The sequence below is a fragment of the Ailuropoda melanoleuca genome, chromosome 7 (assembly GCF_002007445.2).
Source record: "Ailuropoda melanoleuca isolate Jingjing chromosome 7, ASM200744v2, whole genome shotgun sequence".
Classification (NCBI taxonomy): domain Eukaryota; kingdom Metazoa; phylum Chordata; class Mammalia; order Carnivora; family Ursidae; genus Ailuropoda; species Ailuropoda melanoleuca.
This window is the reverse complement of record NC_048224.1, coordinates 63493918-63514344: the sequence shown is the minus strand read 5'-3', so window position 1 is coordinate 63514344 and position 20427 is coordinate 63493918. Positions and strand designations below refer to the sequence as shown.

Sequence of the window (20427 nt, the reverse complement as noted above, 5' to 3'; positions counted from 1 at the left end):
AAGCAAGAAGAGGCAATTAGATTTTTAAATAACACTGTTGACCAGCAGTGAGAATGCAGTATCATATAAGTCAAGAGGGGCACCTGGGTGGTTTAGTTGGTTAAGTGTCTACCTTCAGCTCAGGTCATGATCCCAGGGTCCTGGGATCAAGCCCCACATCAGGCTGCCTGCTCAGCAGGAAGCCTGCTTCTCCCTCTGCCCGCCACTCCCCTTGCATGTGCACGCACGCTCTGTCTCTCTTTATAAATAAATAAAATCTTTAAAAAACATAGATAGATAGATAGATAGATAGATAGATAGATAGATAGATAGAGGAAATGTTTGGTCAGTAGTTTGGGTGTTCCAGAAAGGTCCAGTAGAATGATAACTGGAAAGAGGTATTGGATTTGGTCACTAGAATGAGTCATTAGGACCTTAGGTCGGTTTCAAGAGAGTGGTGGGCAGTTAAAGAGAATTAGAAGTACTGAAAACAGCAGGTATAGATTGGTTTTTCTAAAAATTTTGTTTCTAAAGGGGACAAACAGAGGATGATATTATAGGAGAAAACAAAGGATAATGGAAGAATTCTTTAGAAATATTTTATAGCGAAACAAGTCTTGGTTATCAGAAAGTCAGTGCTGTGTCCTGTACTGTAATTTATGCTCATTTTTTCATATAAGTGTTTCAAGTGGAGATTGTAAAAATTGATCATCATCCTCAAATGTTAATATATTGTATACTTGTAAATAATATGTAATAGTGTTTGTTTTCTCTTCACCTAATTTAGTGGTTCACTTCCTTGATCTTCATTAAACATCTGTATTATCTTCTTCATCAACTATTACTCTTGTGTTTAATGTCATCAAAGAATTCTCCCTTTTTCAGTTGAATCTAGTTTTTGCTTTACCTTATTTTAGCCACAGACCTATGCTATTCTTCTAATCAAGTTCAAAGTTTATGTAGCTTTTTTCTTTGTTTCATTGTTGTTTTTATGCAACCTTTGATTTAACCAATTTAGGTTCTTATAACGTTTGCACTTTTATTAATTGCATTGGAATGCAGTTAAACTCTATCAGAAGGCATTTAGCTAAATCAAGAATTCAGTAATTTGCAGGCCAAATAATACATCCTTTATGCATATGATGTACTTCATCTTTATTTTTCATCATGGGTAAGAAAAATAATAATCTTGGTTGCATTCCTGCGGATCATAGTGAGCAGCAAAACAAGGAAAACCAAAGCCAACCCAATGACCCATGACCTTCATGTATAAACAGAAAGAAACAAAACAATCTTGAGATTTATTAGATCCTAAACTTACTTTTGCCTGGTATGTATCTTTCAAACCTTTTTGCAAATAATATACTTTGCTAATAATAATTGTAATAGTAATTGATGGAGATGTAAATCATTTCCTCATTCTTCTTTCAAGTGGATGCTAGATGCTTATTCTTCATTTTCTCCTGGGTTTGGGGGAGATCAGTGTCATCCTTAATTCCCCGTTGCATACTCTAAATACCGTAAAAGCATGCTCCTTTGAGATCTAGGTTATGTGGTTGAAACACCATTTTCCCTTATTTAGGTTTTTTTACATTGAAGTTGCTGTTTTCTTTTTTTTTATTATTATGTTACATTAGTCATCATACAGTGCATCATTAGTTTTTGATGTAGTGTTCCATGATTCATTGTTTGCGTATAACACCCAGTGCTCCAGGCATGTGCTAAGTTGCTGTTTTTTACTAAATTTCTTTAACCTACAGTTCTTTGGTTCTCAATTCCGGTGACCTGTATTCTTATTCACATCCCATGTCCATTACCTGGAATTGCTCCAGTTTAGAAATTGCAAATTACAGAAGCCCACTCTCTGGCAACTAAGTATCAATTATCCTTCCACTTTACCCACTTCCTAATACCCAATACACCTATTCTTGACCTCAGAAAAGCTTCTAATCTCAATAATTCCATTATTCCCAAACTCTCACCTCTTCTGGATTTTCTTCCTTTTGTGTAGCTACATGGTTTGTCATTTTGTCACTCACTAATAATTGCTTTCAAATATCTTTCTCCTTTGTTCTTATTGAACCTAGCCTGCTAAGAACTATTGGGAGAAAATCACATGGTTCTGCAGGTTGGAGCCACTAAATTCATGTTCTTCACCTGGATTGTCTAAAGCATTTCCACATCCCTAATTAGCTTTCTCCCACCATCTCTAGTTTTGTCATTGTTTTTCTCTGTGCTTCCTTCTCTGAAATTTATAAGTAGTCTTATGTCTTTACTATCTTGAAAAATCCCTAACATGATATTTTTCTCTCTGGCTGTTCTCTTATCAGCCAGATTTCAGCTGTCTGTCCTCCTTCCTTTACAACTCACTACTCCTTGGTGCACCACAACCTGGCTGCTTCTCTCACCTCTCTACTGAGTATTATTTTTCACATTACCAGTGACTTTCAAATTGCCAAGACCAGTGGCTGTTTTTTCTGCCTGCTTCTTAATTGGTCTTTTAATAGCATTTACTCCCTTCTTGAAGCTTTGTTCTCCCTGTATTCATTACTTCTCAGTTGCTTTCACGGTTCCTCTTCTTCCTATGCTCCCTTCAGCTCTGCTCACTTTATACATAATTCCTGAATGATTTTATTGTCACTCATGACTGCAACTAGTTAAGTGACTGTTACTTTAGATATTTTTGTCTTTTTTTTTAAAAGATTTTATTTATTAATTTGACAGAGAGACAGCCAGCGAGAGAGGGAACACAAGCAGGGGGAGTGGGAGAGGAAGAAGCAGGCTCCCAGTGGAGGAGCCTGATGTGGGGCTCGATCCCAGAATGCCGGGGTCACGCCCTGAGCCGAAGGCAGATGCTTAACGACTGCGCTTCCCAGGCGCCCCAAGATATTTTTGTCTTTAGCCTCAAACTCTGTTGGCCACTAGAAGCACATATCTTAGCTGCCCGTTAGACACTTGTGTGTTGTGCCCACAGGCATCAAGAACTTAACATGTCTGAAAATGAATTCATCTTCTTTCCCATCAAGTCTTTTCTTTCCCTGTATCTTTTTTGTGATGGGACAACCTTGATCACTTCCCTAAGTCACTCACAGTCTTTTGGGAGTTTTCATAGATATCTCCATCTCCATCTCCCTCATCTTTTGTATCCAGTTCATCACCAAGATCTGCCTCCTTAATTTCTCTTTTATTTGTCTTTCTCTATTCTTATTTCCTTTGCCTTATTTTAGGCTCCCAGCACTTCTCCCTGGATTTTTGTAACAACCTCCTTTCCTTCAATGTAGACATCTTTTTACCCATACCAACAATTGATCCTCCTACTTAAAATTATTTAGTGTTTCCCATAACTTTTAGCCTAACACTCAGAGCCCTTGTTGCTCTGACTTGTGCCTACTTCTCTGTATCGTTCCCTTTGCTTCATTCATACAGAGCAACTTAAAAACCAACTCTTTTGTAATAAAGGTATGTATGTAACAAAGCAGCAATATATCCTTGTTATGAGAAGTACACTTAAATTTTATTTGGAGAAATGTTCTTAAAAATAGTCAAATTTACAAACCTAAAGGCACCCTACAGAATAGGAGAAGATATTTGCAAATGTCTTGTCAGATAAAGAGCTAGTATCCAAAATCTATAAAGAGCTTATCAAACTCAGCATCCAGAAAAACAAAAAATTCAGTCAAGAAATGGGCAGAAGATATGAACAGACATTTCTCCAAAGAAGATATACAAATGGCCAACAGACAACATGGAAAAATGCTCAGCATCACTGGGCATGAGGGAAATACAAATCAAAACCACAATGAAATACTACCTCACTCTGGTCAGAATGGCTAAGATTAATAACTCAGGAAAACAGATGTTGGTAACACAGCGAAAGGGGAACTCTCTTACACTGTTGGTGTGAATGCAAACTCGTGCAGCCACTCTGGAAAACAGTATGGAGGTTCCTCAAAAAGTTAAAAATAGAGCTACCTATGACCCAACAATTGTACTACTAGGTATATATCTAGAGGATACAAACAATGAGTCAAAGGGGCACATGCACCCCAATTTTTATAGCAGCAATGTCCACAATAGCCAAACTATGAAAAGAGCCCAGACGTCCATCGACAGATGAATGGATAAAGAAGATGTGGTGAATTTATACAATGAAACATTATTCAGCCATCAAAAAGTCTGAAATCTTGCCATTTGCAATGGCGTGGATGGAACTAGAGTGTATTATGCTAAGCAAAATAAGTCAGTCAGAGGGGCGCCTGGGTGGCACGGCGGTTAAGCGTCTGCCTTCGGCTCAGGGCGTGATCCTGGTGTTATGGGATCGAGCCCCATATCAGGCTCCACCGCTATGAGCCTGCTTCTTCCTCTCCCACTCCCCCTGCTTGTGTTCCCTCTCTCGCTGGCTGTCTCTCTCTCTGTCTCTGTCGCATAAATAAATAAAATCTTTAAAAAAAAAAATTAAAAAAAATAAATAAATAAGTCAGTCAGAGAAAAGCAAATACCAGATGATTTCTTATGTGGAATTTTAGAAACAAAGGAACAAACAAAGGATGAACATAAGGAAAGGGAAGGAAAAATAAGAAAATAGGACGGCAACCATAAGAGACTCTTAACTATAGGGAATAAACTGAGGGTTGCTGGAGGAGTGGTGGGTGGAGGGTGGGTGGTAGGCATTAAGGAGGGCACTTGAAGTAATGAGCACTGGGTGTTATATTCAACCGATGAGTCACTGAATTCTACCTCTCAAACTAATCATACATTTTATATTAATTAAGTCGAATTTAAATTAAAATTTTTTTTAAATACTCCAATTTCTTATGACTTTTTCTCATGGTTATTTTAGCAGGCTGCTTATTTTAGGTGAATATTATGTTTGTTGTATTCCTTTTACATTGTAATTTTAGTGAATTTTGGCATCTTCAGAATTAAAAGGTTGCTGAAAATGTGTTTAGGAGTACCATAATATGTCTTTATGCTATTAGAACATTATGTTATGTTAGAAAACTAAAATTTTGTGGTCAGGCATACTTTTCTTTTTGCCTAATTGGCCAGTGTGCTTAATTAAGTGTATTGTTCTGTTATAATGTGTACCTCATACATATTATATAATGTCTTAGAACAAATGCTGTTAAAATAGCATAGAGGGTGTACGGTGTCTGGCTACTTTACAAATTTTTTCAGAGTACTTTATTTTGATTCATTTGGTCATACAGAGCTGCATTTTTATTTAGCTGGCCAAACCAAGGCAGGAGGCACAGAATTGGATGAAAGATATTCTAAGATTGGCCTTTTTTTTAACCTCACTTGCAGGTATTGCAGTGGAAATATAAGAAAGATTGCTAAAAAGCCAGCCCAAACAACAGTGAAGGAGGGGACTGCCCAGATCCTCAAGAGCTACAACATAAATTTCTAGCCCTCTCTCCAAAGACTGGACATAAGCCTGCTATCTACTGCTGTTCCATTTCTCATAAATCCAAGCTAAATACATTAGGCCAAATTTAGAAAAATTAATATTAAAATATTTCATGAAGTATAAAGTTATCTGTCCACCACCATAACCTCTCTAACCAAAACACTTGTTACTCTCTTCTTAGCTCACTCTATTCCAGCTACACGACCATCTTGCTTTACCTCACACAACAAATATGCTCCTACCCTAGGGCGTTTGTACTGATGTTCCCTTTGCCAGAAATACATTGTCCAGATATCTCTTGGCTAATCCCTCCCTGTTTGCTTCAATTGCTTTAACAATGAAGAAATGTAATGTCACACCACACACACCCCCATCCATTCATTCTGCAGCCCTTTTAATTGCTCTTACCTTGTTCAGGTTTTTCTCATAGCGCTTACCACAATCTAATGTGTACGCTATCTGATTTACTTATCTTCTAAGTTTATTGCTTATTGTCTGTGTTCCACCCCTAGAATGCCTGTTCCAGGACAGCAGGGATTTTTGTCTCTTGTACTCACTGACATAGACCGAATGCCCAGAAAAGTACTTGATACATAGTAGGTATTCATTAACAAGAGTTTGTAGTAGACCTCCAAGAAGAGATGGTGAGTAAGCAGTTAGATATATGAGTAAGAAAGTAAACAGAACCAAAAGTGTAAATTTAAGACTTTTCAATAAATTCATGCTATTTAAAGCTAAGAGACTTGATGAGACTGCAAAAATGAGTTTAGATAGAAAAAATAAGCAGTAAAAGGAATGAGCCCTGAGGTGTTCTGGCATTTAGAGTTGGAGAGATGAGGGAGAAAGCAGTAAAAGAAACCGAGTAGGGGCAGTTTAAAAAAAGGAAAACCAGTAAAGTAGTGTTACGAAGTGCAGGAAAGTGTTTCATGGAGGAAGGAATAATCAACCATGAAAAGTGTCAATGACAAGTAAAACAGGGAGTAAGAATTGACCATTGAAGGTGGTGTGGGGAAGATGGCAGAGTAGGAAGATATTGAGTTCACCTCTCCCTATAAACAGACCAAGGCTGCAACTACATGTAGAGTAACTCTGAAAACGGCCTGAAGACTAGTAGAATAGCTATTCCACAGCTAAAGACATGACAGGAAAGCCAAATCAAGACAAGTGGTTTGGGGCAGAGACATGATTCAGGGGGAATCAAATCCCCAGCATAGAAAATTACAAGCCAAAAGGATATCAAAGGCACAGAGGTTCACCCTGGGGAAAGACGGGATTAAGTCCCACATCAGGCACCCCCTCCCTGGGGATCTGCATCAGGAAGGCAAGCCCCCATAACATCTGGCTTTGAAAATCAGCAGAGCTTAACTCCCTGAGACTTCTTCAGCTTTTTGGAATAGTTTGAGTTTATCTTTTCAGAGAACCAGCTCTTAGTTATATTGATCTTTTCTTAAGTTTCTATTTCATTTATTTGTCTGATCTTTATCATTTCTTTCCTACCACTAACTCTCACCACTTTTATTCAACATAGTACTAGGAGTGCTAGCCACAGCCGTCAGACAAAAAAAAAGAAAGAAAAGACACCCAAATTGAAAAAGAAGTAGTAAAATTGTCCCTATTTGCAGATGACATGGTACTGTATATGGAAACTGTAAGGACTCCACCAAAAAACTGTTAGAACTAATAAGTGAATTCAGTAAAGTCACAGGATACAAAATTAATATACAGAAATCTGTTGCATTTCTCTTCCCTAATTAAAATTCCAATAGCATTTTTTCACAGAACTAGAACAAATGATCTTAAAATTTGTATGGAACCATGAAAGATCCATAATAGCCAAACAGTCTTGAGAGAACAGCAGAGCTAGAGGTATCACACTCCCAGATTTGAAACTATACTGCAAAGTCGTAGTAATTGAAACAGTATGGTACTGGCACAAAAATAGATACATAGATCAATGGAACAGAATAGAGAGCCCAGAAATAAACCCACATTTATATGGTCAATTAATCTATAGCAAAGAAGACGAGATTACAAAATAGGGAAAAGACAGTTTCTTTAAATGGTGTTGGGAAATCTGGACAACTATATGCAAAAGAAAGAAACTGGACCACTATCTTATGCCACATACAAAAATAAAATGGATTGAAGACCTAAATATGATACCTGAAACCATAAAATTCCTAAAAGAAAACATAAGTGATAAATTTTTGGACATTGGTCTTAGCGATATTGTTTTGGATCTGTCTCCTCAGGCAAAGACCACAAAAGTAATAATAAACAATTGGGACTACAGCAAACTAAAAAGCTTTCACAGCAAGGACAGGACACTACAACAAAATGAAAAGATAGCCTACTAAATGGGAAAGATATTTGCAAATGATATATCTGATAAGGGGGTAATATCCAATCTGATTAAAAAAGGGATAGAGGGCCTGAATAGACATTTTTCAAAAAAACAAACAAACAAACACACACATGGCCAGCAGGCACATGTCAAGATGCTGAACATCACTAATCACCAGAGAAATGCAAACCAAAACCACAGTGACATCACTGTACACCTGTCAGAATGGCTAGTATCAAAAAGATAAGAAATGTAAGTACTGACAAGGATGTGGAATAAAGGGAACCCTTGTGCAATGTTGGTAGGAATGTAAATTGGTGCAACTACTATGGAAAACAGTATGGTGATTCCTCAAAAAATTAAAAATAGAAATACTATATTATCCAGTAATTTCACTTTTGGGTATCTACCTGAAGAATATGAAAATACTGATTTGAATAGGTATCTGCACCCCTGTGTTCATTGCAGCATCATTTACAATAGCCAAGATATGGAAGCAACCCAAATGTCCATCAGTGGATAAATGGATAAAGATGCAGTATATCTTGGGACAAATGGTAGCTACACTTGTGAACAAAGCATAATGTATAAACTTGTCAAGTCACTGTGTTGTACACCTGAAACTAATGTTACATTGCGTGTCAACTATACTCATAGAAAAAAGGGGGAGTAAAGGTGTGGTATATCTGTATACCACAATGGAATATTACTCAGCAATTTAAAAAAAATCTTGTCATTTACAACAACATTGATGGACCTAGAGGACATTAGGCTAAGTGAAAAAAGAGAAAGACAAGTAAAGTATGATTTCACTTCTATGTGTAATCTAAAAACCAAAACAGATGAATAAACAAAACAGAAACAGACTCATAAATACAAAAAACAAGTTGGTGGTTGCCAAAGGGGTGATGGATTATGGGATGGGTAAACAGATGAGGAGGGATTAGGAGGTACACACTTCCAGTTATCAAATAAGTAGGTCAGGGGAATGTAAAGCACAGCATAGGGAATAGTCAATAATACTGTAGTAACTTTGTATGGTGACAGATGGTAGCTACACTTGTGGTGAACATAATGTATGTTAAATGTTGAATCACTGTGTTGTACACCTGACACTAATATAATATTGTTTGCCAACTGCACTTTAGTTAAAAACAAAAAATTAAATGAATGGATTGACCACTGGATTTGACATCATGCGGGTTTATTGGTGACTTTCATAGGAACAGTTTTGGTGGGGTGGTGTAAAAGAAAGCCTAACTAAAGTCGTTTTTAATGGAAATGGGAAAAAAGAAAATGGAAGAAACAAAAATAGACACTGAGGGGTTTGACATAAAAGAAAGGAGAAAGTTGAAGCAGTAGATGAAAGTGGAAGTGAGAGCAAGAGAGGATTTTTTTTAAGACAGGAGAAACAATTGTATATGTGTGGACAGATGAGAGGAAAACTTGACAGTGCAGGAAAGAGAGAATTTCTAGGACAAAGTCCTAGAGAAGCCAAGAGAGGAGAGAGACTAATAACAGTGGAAACGTGGCATTAGAAAAGGCATACTACATGGAGGGAGCTTGTAGAAGTTATGTTTCTGTTTCTCAGCCAATTAAGAATCCAGCTGATCAGCTGACAATGAAGAACCGGTTGGGGTATTGGAGTTTTGCCAAGTAGTCTTCTAAAAACAGTAAGGTTTGAGAAGTGTAATATGATCACCAATAATCTTATTATAATCCCAGTTGGGGTCATTACTTGTGAATTTAAAATGAATCTAATGAACTGATTGTGGTTACTTTTCTCCATGTTCAGCTGTACAGTGTTGGGATGGAGAAGGCAGAGAGTTGGATCTAAAAGGGTTGGGGTCAGCCAAGAGCATATAACAAAGGGAAATAGAAGTAAGAAAATGATTATAATGGTTGGCCATCAAAGCTCACCGGGTGGGAAATTACAACATAAGAAGGCAAGTTATAATGAAAAGATGGTGGCATCAAACATATAGTAGGACCCAGTGGGATCAAGGGTTGGTAGGAGTTGGCATACAAAAATGAGGGAAAAAAGAACAGTGGTATTATTATGTGGCATAGTTGATAGTACAGGTCCTGGAATAGCACAGAAACTGAGTTTGGACGCTGACTCTGCCACTTAGTAGTAATGTGTCTGTGGGCAGTTATTTAAACTCTTCAAGCCTAAATTTCTTCATCAGTGAAACGGGAATGCTATTAGTACCTACCTCAAAGTGTAAAGATTCAGTAATGTAATATAAGTAGAGCGCTGAGTTCCTGGCATATAGGGAGCTCTGAAATTTTAGCTACTTCATAAAATTGTTATTCTTAGGGAAAATGCAAAAATATTGGCAGTCGTTACATCTGAATTCTCGAATTATGAGTGATTTTTAATTCTTTAATTCTTTTCTGTATCTTTTAAAGATTTTTCAATAAGCATTATTCCCAAAATTGGTCCCCCACCCCATTTGTGTTTTTAGTTGCATCTCAGCTTAAGTTTCAATGGTTAAAAACTGAAAACCAAACATTAATGAATTTATGTAGCTTTGGAAAACCAGAAGTGTCTGGGCTGAGATAATAGAGTGATCTTTTACCTTAAGAACTCTTTCTTAAGACAGAGAAAGCAGATGTTTGTAGCTCCTGTTTATGCTGCTACACTTCATAATCATTATTGGTAATAATAAAACTTAGTGCTACCATTACCCCATAAAAAATATCTGTTCCACCACTTGTTGGACTTTGATTTTAGCTCGATTCTTGAAAAGTGTTTTCCCACAATCAGGAGATCTCTTATAATATAAATCCCCTTAAGAATGAAGTCACAGCTTAACCCTCTGTTACTAAAAGACAAGTGCAAGCAAAAACATGTCACAGAAGAGATGTAGGAGTGTCGGAAGAGAGGAATAAGGCCAGTAAAAAGATACCATGGGAATTTTGCCCCATGCTGGTCCTGACTGTTCCTTAACTCTATATCTTGCATGCCTGTGTTTATACTTAAAACATAGGTTTTAAGCAAATAAATAAATAAGCCAAATTCAGTTTAACCTGTTGGCATTGATTGATAGTTTATTCTGAAAAGTAATTAAGATGACCATAGAATCTATTATGGTGCCTGTACCAAAGTTGTTTATGTTAGCCCGTGTCTTGTGGATTTATCTTGGACTTTTGGAATTCCACAAATGAATCTTAAATTTTAAAATGGTTGCAGTTAAAATACGTAGTTCTTATCTTTGCCACTATTATAGCTGTTGATTTGGGGCTAGTCTCCAAGTCTCTCTGAGAATGTTTCTAGCTCTGTAAAATTAGGTATAATTTCATTCTTTCTAATCAAATGTGGTAACAAAGAATTTTATAAGCTTGCTGGATAGTAAATTCACCTGGACCCCTTGTTAAAAATCTGAAGTTCTGTTCCTGCCTCCCCTGATGATGTTGGTTCCGAAGGTTTGAGGTAGGACCCTGGGATCAATCAATAACATCCTCTCCCTCCTTCTTTGTTATATTCCTAATCTACTTTCTGTCTCTATGAATTTGCCTATTCTAGATACCGCATGAGTGGAATCATACAGTATTTGTCCTTTTGTGTCTGACTTCTTTCAGTTAGCGTAATATTCTCAAGGTTCATTATGTTATAGCATATATTACTTCATTTTTTTAATGGCTGAGTGTATTCTATTTTATGGATATGACATTCTTTTTTCATTCATCAGTTGATGGTTGTTTCTACTTTTTGGTTATTATAGATAACCAAACACTTCCCTGAACATCCATGTACAGGTTTTTGTGTGTACATAATGTTTTCACTTTTCTTGGGTATATAGCTAAGAGTGGAATACGAGGTCATATGGTAATTCTGTTTAACTTTTTGAGGAATTGCCACTGTTTTCCAGAGAGGCTGCACCATTTTTATATGAGAGTATGAGGGTTCTACTTTCTCTACATCCTCCTCTAAACTTGTCATTTTCTGATTTTTGTTTTTTATTATAGCCATGCTAGTGAGTGTAAAGTGTTACCTTGTAGTTTTCATATGCCTTTTCCTAATGAATGATATTGAGCATCTATTTGTGTGCACGTGGGTCACTTGAATGTCTTTGTAAAAATTTTTCCAAAAAAATTCATATTTTTTACCCATTTTTACTTGGCTTATTTAGCTTTTTAGTGTTGAGTTGTAAGAGTTCTTTATAAATTCTGAATACTAGACGATTATCAGATAAATGACTTGCAGAAATGTTCTCCCATTCTGTGTGTTATCTTTTCCCTTTTTTGATAGTCTTCTTTTAATACACAAAAGTTTTTAAATTTGACGAAGTCCAGTTTGTCCATTTTTACCTTCGGTTGCTTGTGCTGTGATGTCATATAGAATAAACTGTAAGCTCACTATAAGTTCATGAAGATTTTCATCTGTTTTAAAAGTTTTATAGTTTTAGTTCTTATATTTAGATCTATGATACGTTTCAAGTTAATTTTTGTATATGGTAAGAGGTAGGGGTCCAAATTCATTCTTTTGCATTTGGATATCCATCCAAGTTGTCCCAGTACCATTTGTTGAAAAGACTGTTTCCCTAAAGAAGTCTTTGCACCATCTTCTTTCTTTTTCAGTGAAAAAATTGGGGATGATTTTACTGAAATATTTTATCTAGTTTTTAAAATGCTGTTGTGTGACTAAGAAGAGTTCTATGTAGTTGTTTCTATAAAATTTCTTAAAGAGATAATAGGGTTTAGGCTCAATTACATCTCCCCACTAATAAACCTTACATTTTATTTTTTTTAAGTTTTTTTATATATTTATTCATTTTTAAGTAATCTCTACACCCATCTGGGGCTCGAACTCATGACCCCAAGATCAGGAGTTGCACATTCTTCTACCTGAGCCAGCCAAACGCCCCAAAACTTGCATTTTCTTTTTTAAGATTTTATTTATTTATTTGAGAGAGAGAGAAAGAGCACAGAGGGAGAAGGAGACTCTCTGCTCAGCAGGGAGCCTGACATGTGGCTCAATCCCAGGAGCCTGAGATCATGACCTGAGCCAAAGGTAAGCCGCTTAACTGACTGAGCCACCCAGGTGCCCCCAAAACGTACATTTTTTTTAAAACTTCTTAGTTTGTTTTATGCCTTTTAAATTGACTATAGCTTATGCTTAGTTTCAGTTTTACTAGTTGTGTTTGAAGTAGGTTCTTCACAGTACAGTTGATCCTTGAACAATGCAGGGGTTAGGGGTGCCAACCCCCCATGTAGTCAAAAATCCATATATAACTTTTGACTCCCCAGTAACTTAATTACTAATAGCCTTACTGGTAACATAAATAGTCAACACCCATTTTGTATGTTATACATACTTTATACTGTATTACGATAAAGTAAGCTAGAGAAAAAATGTTATTAAGAAAATCATAAGGAAGAGAAGATACATTTACAGTACTATATGTATTATTGAAAAAACCCATGTATAAGTGGACTCATGCAGTTCAAACCTTTGTGCATTCATTGTTGGGGCACCTGAGATAGTGCCCTGTCTCACATAGCCCATTGTGATTTCAAGATATTCCAGATTTCTTTAGTTTTAAGTTTATGCTTCAAATGTCTTGTATTGAAAGATAGGTCTTTGACAAGGATGTGGTGAAATTGAAATCCTCACACATTACTTACGGGAATGTAAACTGGTACAGCCACTTTGGGAAACAATTCAGCATTTCCTCAAAATGTTAAACATAGAAGTACCAATATGACCCAGCATTTCTACTCGTAGGTGTACCATCCAAGAGAAGTAAAAACATAACTCCACACAAAAACTTGCACGTGAATGTTCATAGCAACATTATTCACAATAGCCAACAAACAGAAACAACCCAAATGTCCACCAACAGATGAATGGATCAACGAAATATGGTAGATTCACACAATGAAATATCATCTGGCTCTAAGTGAAGTACTGATACATGCTTCAACATGCATCAACCTTGAGAACATTATGCTAAATGAAAGAAGCCAGTCACAAATGTGACTGACTGTATGATTCCATTTATATGAAATGTCTAGAGCAGATCTATAGAGACAGAAAGTAGATTAGCGTTTGCCTAGGAATAGGGGAAGAGTAACTGCTAATGGGTTTTCACTCTTTTTGGGGTGATGACATGTTCTGAAATTAGGTTGTAGTGATAATTGTACAAATCTGTGAATATACAAAAAACTATTGAACTATACAGCTTAATGGATGGCTTTTTGGTATATGAAATATATCATAAATCTGTCATAATAAAGCTATGCAAAATGCATGTATAAAAAATACCAACTCTTGTACCCAATTGAAAATATTGGTTTTAAAATTATGCTTTAGGAAACATAAATGGAGACACTAAAATAATAAAAAAAATGATACATGCTTTTCTAATATCAGAGACCTTCTTGTGGGTCTAAGCAAGTATGTAAACCAAAACATTCATCTAGTGTAATTTTAATAGAAAAGTGAACTGATTTATAGGAGGTAGCTTTTATATATATATATATATATATATATAATTAAAAAGTTTTAAAAGCACAGATTGATGATAAACTCATTTTCCAAAAAACGGTTGCTGTGTTAGGCCTCTAGGACTCACTAAGAAGTCTTATTCCCATTCCTCCAGTTAAACATGAAGTCAGTACTTGAGTAGACCAGGGGGGTAAGTATAACTGCGTTGGAAAACTATACAAAGTATAACTGCGTTGGAAAACTATACAAAAGTATCAAATTTTCCAGTCGTTCATTCTACACCATTAAACATGTCTAAGGGCTTTCTTAGAAACACACACATACTTAAGATGGAGCCCAATAAGAATTCCCTTAGTTGTCAAACTGCATCATGGCAAATAACTTAAGACTTCCATGCCCCCTGGCTCATCACCAACCCACCCCCAACTGGGGAGTATGCATTTTCCTGTGTGAGAAGAACAGGTTTAAAACCCAGAGGCACTGTGTTGGGCATTGGGATATAGTGGTGAGTAAAGCAGATGTCGTTGTATTAGTAGAATTTACAATCTAGTATAAGAGTGGGTAATAGATGGTCTTCAGTGTGGTAAAGTTTCAGTGGAGAGGTCAGTAAGGGCTGGAGTAATCAAGACTTAACTGAGGTATGAGAAGAATAGATAGAATTTCCTTTGGTGAAGAACACAAGATCATATTGCACATGAGGTGATAAATCAGTTAAGGTGCTGTGGCAGATTGTATTTCCAAAAATGGCTGCAGTACTATTTCTGGTTCTATATACTCTTCCACAACTTTGCTAACAAGAGGTAGAGCCTTTGTCTCCTCCCCTTGAAACTTTGTAACTGCTCCTGTTCACAGGACATGCCTGGAAATGACACTATAGCACTATTGAGGCTAGGTCCTGAAGGCTATATGGACATAAAGCCAGTTGCTAATATCATTTTTAATGGTAAAAGATTGACTGCTTTGCCCCCAAGATCAAGAACTAGGCAAGGCTCTCCATTCTTACTACTTACATTCAACACTGTACTGGAAGTCCTAGCCAGTGCGAAAAGGCAAGAAAAAAAATGAGGCCTATAGATTTAAAAGGAAGAGCTAAAGCTATATTTGGTCAGAGACATGTTATCTATGTAGAAAACCCCAAAGCATCTACAAATAATAAAACTACTAAAATGAGTTATCAGGGCCAGGTTATCGCATCTCTATATGAAAATCAGTTGTTTTTCTTTATATTGGCAGTCTCTGATGTGTCATGCTAAGTTTCTTACACTTTCTCCTACATGTTCTAGCAAACTGCCTGATCACCTCAAAGAGAAAATAGAAGTCTTTAGATAGTAATTACCTCAGCTTCCTGCCACCAAAATTACCACTTGCCCTCTCTCTCCTCATCACAACAGAAGTGACTGACAAGCCCTACTCTCTGTTCCTCGAGTGTTCCAACTCTCCCTGTCTTAGTACTGCACATGCTGTTCCCACAATGCTTTTAACCCCACTTCTCTGAGCTAGTTCATGCTAACTCTTCAGATGTTCACTTCAGCATCTCTTATTTGGAGAAGCTTTCCCTATCTTCGCACCTCCCCATTATTTAGTTTCTTAGCTGCTGTATTTCCCCCTTTATATCAGCTCTTAAACTGTAATTAATTTGTTGTGTATAATGTTATTATTTCATAATACTTGAGGCTGCAAAAAAAAAGTCACTTTTTTTCCCTTCAAAAATAATTTAAATTTATTTGAAGAGCAGTTCAGCAAAGTTGACAAGTAGGCCACTTTCATACATTTTAGGAGATCACTCTTTGTCTCCCTCTAGAAGAAATACCAACCAGAGGATATCTCTTGCTCTCACTATTTAAATGTTCCAGCAGAAATAAGCAAGCCACATGCTTTGTTGAAGGAAAATAGCACCATTTAATTTGCCCTCCTTTTTTTTCCTCCAGTTATCACTTTTATTAGTGATATTAGGAAGTTTGTTTTGCTAATGTGTCATTTTCTCCCTCAGTTTCCATAATAGCTGTGACTGAATTCAAGCAATTATTGGAGTAACTAGTTCTGTCTTATACTAATTCTAACATTGATGCCGAGTTGTTCCATATATTCATGCAGAAGATATAAAATGATGGCAGTGTCTCTGTTGTCTAATTGTTATGTATCAAAAGTCCACTTACCTCCAGCAAAATGAAATTGAATTAGATACCATTAATAATATTTTTATAGTTGCAGTCATCAAATAACTTTATTTTGGGTAAAGATTTATTTGACCTGTAACAATACTTAATATGTTTAATGCAGTTTTACTTATTTTAAGTATTAAAATGGCTGTTTGCCTGTAACAAGATGTGCTTTTTCCTGATTTTTACTTCAGAAATCCTCTGTAAATAGTGAAAGCCACATGGTGGAATCTCTACAAGAGGTGGAGACCTTTAAAAAACATTCTTCCTGAGCCAGAATTCCATTGTAGTGCTTCATAGATCTTCAAGATCTGTGCCTTCCCCTGCCAAGAAAAGCCACAATGTATTTTCCATTCTTCATGCTCATATAATAAAACATTATAGCCTCAACTCTAGCTCTACCTTTTTGCTGTTAAGTTTTTCCCGCATTCTGTCATTTCCATATATGAGTACATGAATATATATGAAATAGCTATGCATATAAAAAGACTGGATGATTTTTTATGTGTGTGAAAGTAGAAATAACCTAAAAAAGAAAAGCAGGAGTTTTTCCCTCCCTCCAAAGAAAACCAGACAGACCAAACAGACAAAAAAAAATTTAGTTTAGGTACAGATGGGTTTCATTCTTAAGAAAATGTGGCCAAAAATATTTGGGTATATTTAATATGTCCTGATGTTGTAATTATTGTCAGAAGAACAAAGGTCATAGCTGATCACACCACAGATCAGACCATGGACCTCTTACTTTGATCTGTGGTCTCCTTGGTACAGTTCATGAACAAGTGGTATACAAGTAGGCACACCTGGGTGAGACATCCCCTACCCTAGTGTTCTGGATTTGAAACACTACAAGACCTTCTGTTACTCAAGGAAAAGTTTATTAACTTAGGAGAAAGAGGAAACAAGAGAAATTAGATGTTCACCCCTGGTAACTCTGACTTTTTTTTTTCAATTTGATATATAATTAGATTGTTTTATTTTGTGTTCAATTCATAGTAATCTTTTTTAATAATAATTTTTTATTATGTTATGTTAGTCGCCATACCGTACATCCTTAGTTTTTGATGTAGTGTTCCATGATTCATTGTTTGCATATAACACCCAGTGCACCATGCAATATGTGCCCTCCTTAATACCCATCACCAGCCTATCCCAGTCCCCCACCCACCTCCCCTCTGAAGCCCTCAGTTTGTTTCCCAGAGTCCATAGTCTCTCATGGTTCATTCCCCCTTCTGTTTATCCCACCTTCATTCTTCCCTTCCTTCTCCTTCTCCCGATCTTCCTGCTATTTCTTATGTTCCATAAATGAGTGAAAACATATGATAATTGTCTTTTTCTGCTTGACTTATTTCACTTAGCATAATCTCCTCCAGTCCCGTCCATGTTGCTGCAAATGTTGGATAATCGTTCTTTCTGATGGCTGAGTAATTTTTTTTTATCTTAAAATGAATTTTGTATAAGAGAATGACCTCTTTTTGTCAGCTAAAATAATTTATTTTCTAATTATTGATTCCATCCTGAAAAAATATTTTTTACAAGAGAAGCTCATTAGGTACACAGTCTCTCCATTTCTGATAATCAAATATGTATTCAGGTACCAAGCAGAACTTGTAATCAACATGAAATAACCAGTGTTACCTCTATAATCATCTCTTGCCTAATCATTCAGTTCTGTGAAGTTTCCTGAAGTGTTGCAGTGGTTCCCAATTACTACTTTAATGGAACTGAAGGCATCTAATACCTATTTCTGAAAAATCTGGATGAAAAGAAAAATCCCCCAGTGCCCATATTGTGACCTCATTCCTCTTGCCCATCAGTCAGTCTTATTTGTTTTATTTATAAGATAAGGATAATAAATTATTAGCCACTTAAAGGCAGGGATCTAAGAAGATATTCTGGAATCTTTTCTAATTTTTATTCAGTTATTCAGCAGATATTAAATGCTAATCACTGGGCTACATAAAAGGAAGGACAGATACGGAATCTGGCTAAATAGGGTTTTACAATTTCATTCTTACATGTGATTCTGGTGTTATATTATCAATTAATTCATGACTTTATTGTTGTATTTTATTCATATAGTATTGAATTTTACCGTCTTAGGTATTTGGCATCAAGACTTCTAGCTGCAGGGAAGCAAATACTAACCTTTCCTCACTCAGTTTCAAGTAGAAGGATTTTTTTAAGCACAAAGATTTTTAAAAGACCAAAAAGAGATCTAGATATGAAGCAAATATAAGACCCCTTAGAAATAATCTTATTACTTATTGTCCATATTGTCACCTTCAAGATGTCAGTTATCACTTCCTAGAATACTTTTTTCATTTGGGTACAAGGATTAATCTCTCTGGGGAGTAACCTTAATTGTCTAAAAATAAAAGTGCCTCTGGTAATGAATAATTTGAACATGACTTGAAGAAAAGCAATTTAAGGTATGTGAATCATGATCAATTTCTTTTTTTTAATAGAATACACAAAGGTAAATAAAATATATCTATTATATAGTTTTCTGGCGTTTGTTACTAGCATTGTATAACCACATGTTTCTGTATACACATTCACATAAGCCCCTAGGTTTGTAATTTAGCTGATAACTTTTGTCTACTGGATGATCTAAGGCTATATTAACACCTAACATTAGAATCTAGGGTTCTTTATCATTGGTGACACATAGTTTAAAATTATCCCAAAATAGTAACACCGAAGTTTATAAACATGGTCATAGATGTCTCTAACAATGATAGTCATATTCGCAACTACTGTTTTCATTAATAATGCAAAACTAAAATCGTGACAGTTTATTAACAGCAAATGATAGAATTTGTGCCCAGTAGATTTACAGTCCAAATTAAGCATCCTAAAGTACAGAAAAGGCACATCTAAAAGTATTCATTTTTTTTAACCTGTCACCTGAACCTTCAGAGACCATGTAATTGTGCTGAAGGAACTTCATAGACAAGATAATCTTGAGAGCAGAAAGGGAAGTTTGTGATGCATATGGCTTATGTAAGAAACAACATAAGACATTTTTCAGTATTCTAGATGTGTAAATGACTTGAGGCTATCATCAGAATAAGTCTCAACAAAAGAAGCAACTGAATGCTTTAGAATTATAGTGGGCAAGAGGAAAATGATGTAAAAATAAAGAGGATGGCTAAACACCTGAAAGAATTCTAAATCCCTGTTATCCAATAGGAAATTATTAAAAATAACATTAGAATGGATAGTCATGTTGACATGTTTGGTAGACTTTTAAATTTACTAGAGGGCTATAAACTTAAGAGAACTTTTCAGGGTTTAAAAAGGTACTTCCTGAAAGATGAATGTGTATTTTTTAATCAGTGAAAGCAACAAGATTTTTTAAATCATATTTGACAGTTTATTTATGATGCAGACAACTAAGAGAAGTCAAAAATGGTGATAAGATAAAGTAGGGTGAGTGAAATTGAAAAGTAGGTCTTATAAAAACCCATAGTATCTTTGTGTTTAGACCTAGAATTCTCTGGCTCTTAACTCTAGTTTAAAGATATTAGCTAAATTGCCAAAGTTTTATTTTCTTATAAGTATTTATTTGTTTGTTTTGTCTTTTAAATGATTTTCTTTCTTTGTGGAAGTTGAGTTTTACCAATGAATATGGGTACTAAATAATGTTTCTTCTTTGCTGTAGGTAAAACTTCAGTGAAGAAGCTAACAAAAAAGGTGAGCAGTGTGTGTGGGAGAGAATTCTTTCTTCCTTTCTTTTTGTTTTTTGATGACATAGAAAATGAACTTTTATAAATTAAATTTAAAGATTTTAATATGTATTCAAAGGATATCGAGGATATACTGGCAGGAATCCACCCAGCTCGTTGTGGATCAACCTTTTTTAGAGACCTTGGCGATAAAGGTAATTTTGATTTGTTATTAAATTTCTGTTTACTTGTTTTATTTAACCAGGGTATTGTTAAGGAATTGTCGTGAGGTCTGCAACCATATAGTAGAGAATATACAGTAGAGAGCCAATGTAGAAAATGTTTTAATTCTATGTTCTTTAATAGATGTTTTTAAATCATAATAAAATACTCATTAAGTAAGAAATATC

At 35.7% G+C, this 20427-nt stretch overlaps 1 protein-coding gene across 1 annotated transcript in view; it reads left to right on the top strand.

Annotated features, from left to right (window-relative positions):
• MICU2 (mitochondrial calcium uptake 2) overlaps positions 1–20427 on the top strand; it is a 178873-nt gene that overhangs the window by 61635 nt on the left and 96811 nt on the right. The window contains exons 3-4 of the mRNA XM_002928927.4: positions 20014–20045; positions 20157–20232. Coding sequence (XP_002928973.1) covers positions 20014–20045; positions 20157–20232 — 108 coding nt within the window. The remainder of the gene's footprint in view (positions 1–20013; positions 20046–20156; positions 20233–20427) is intronic.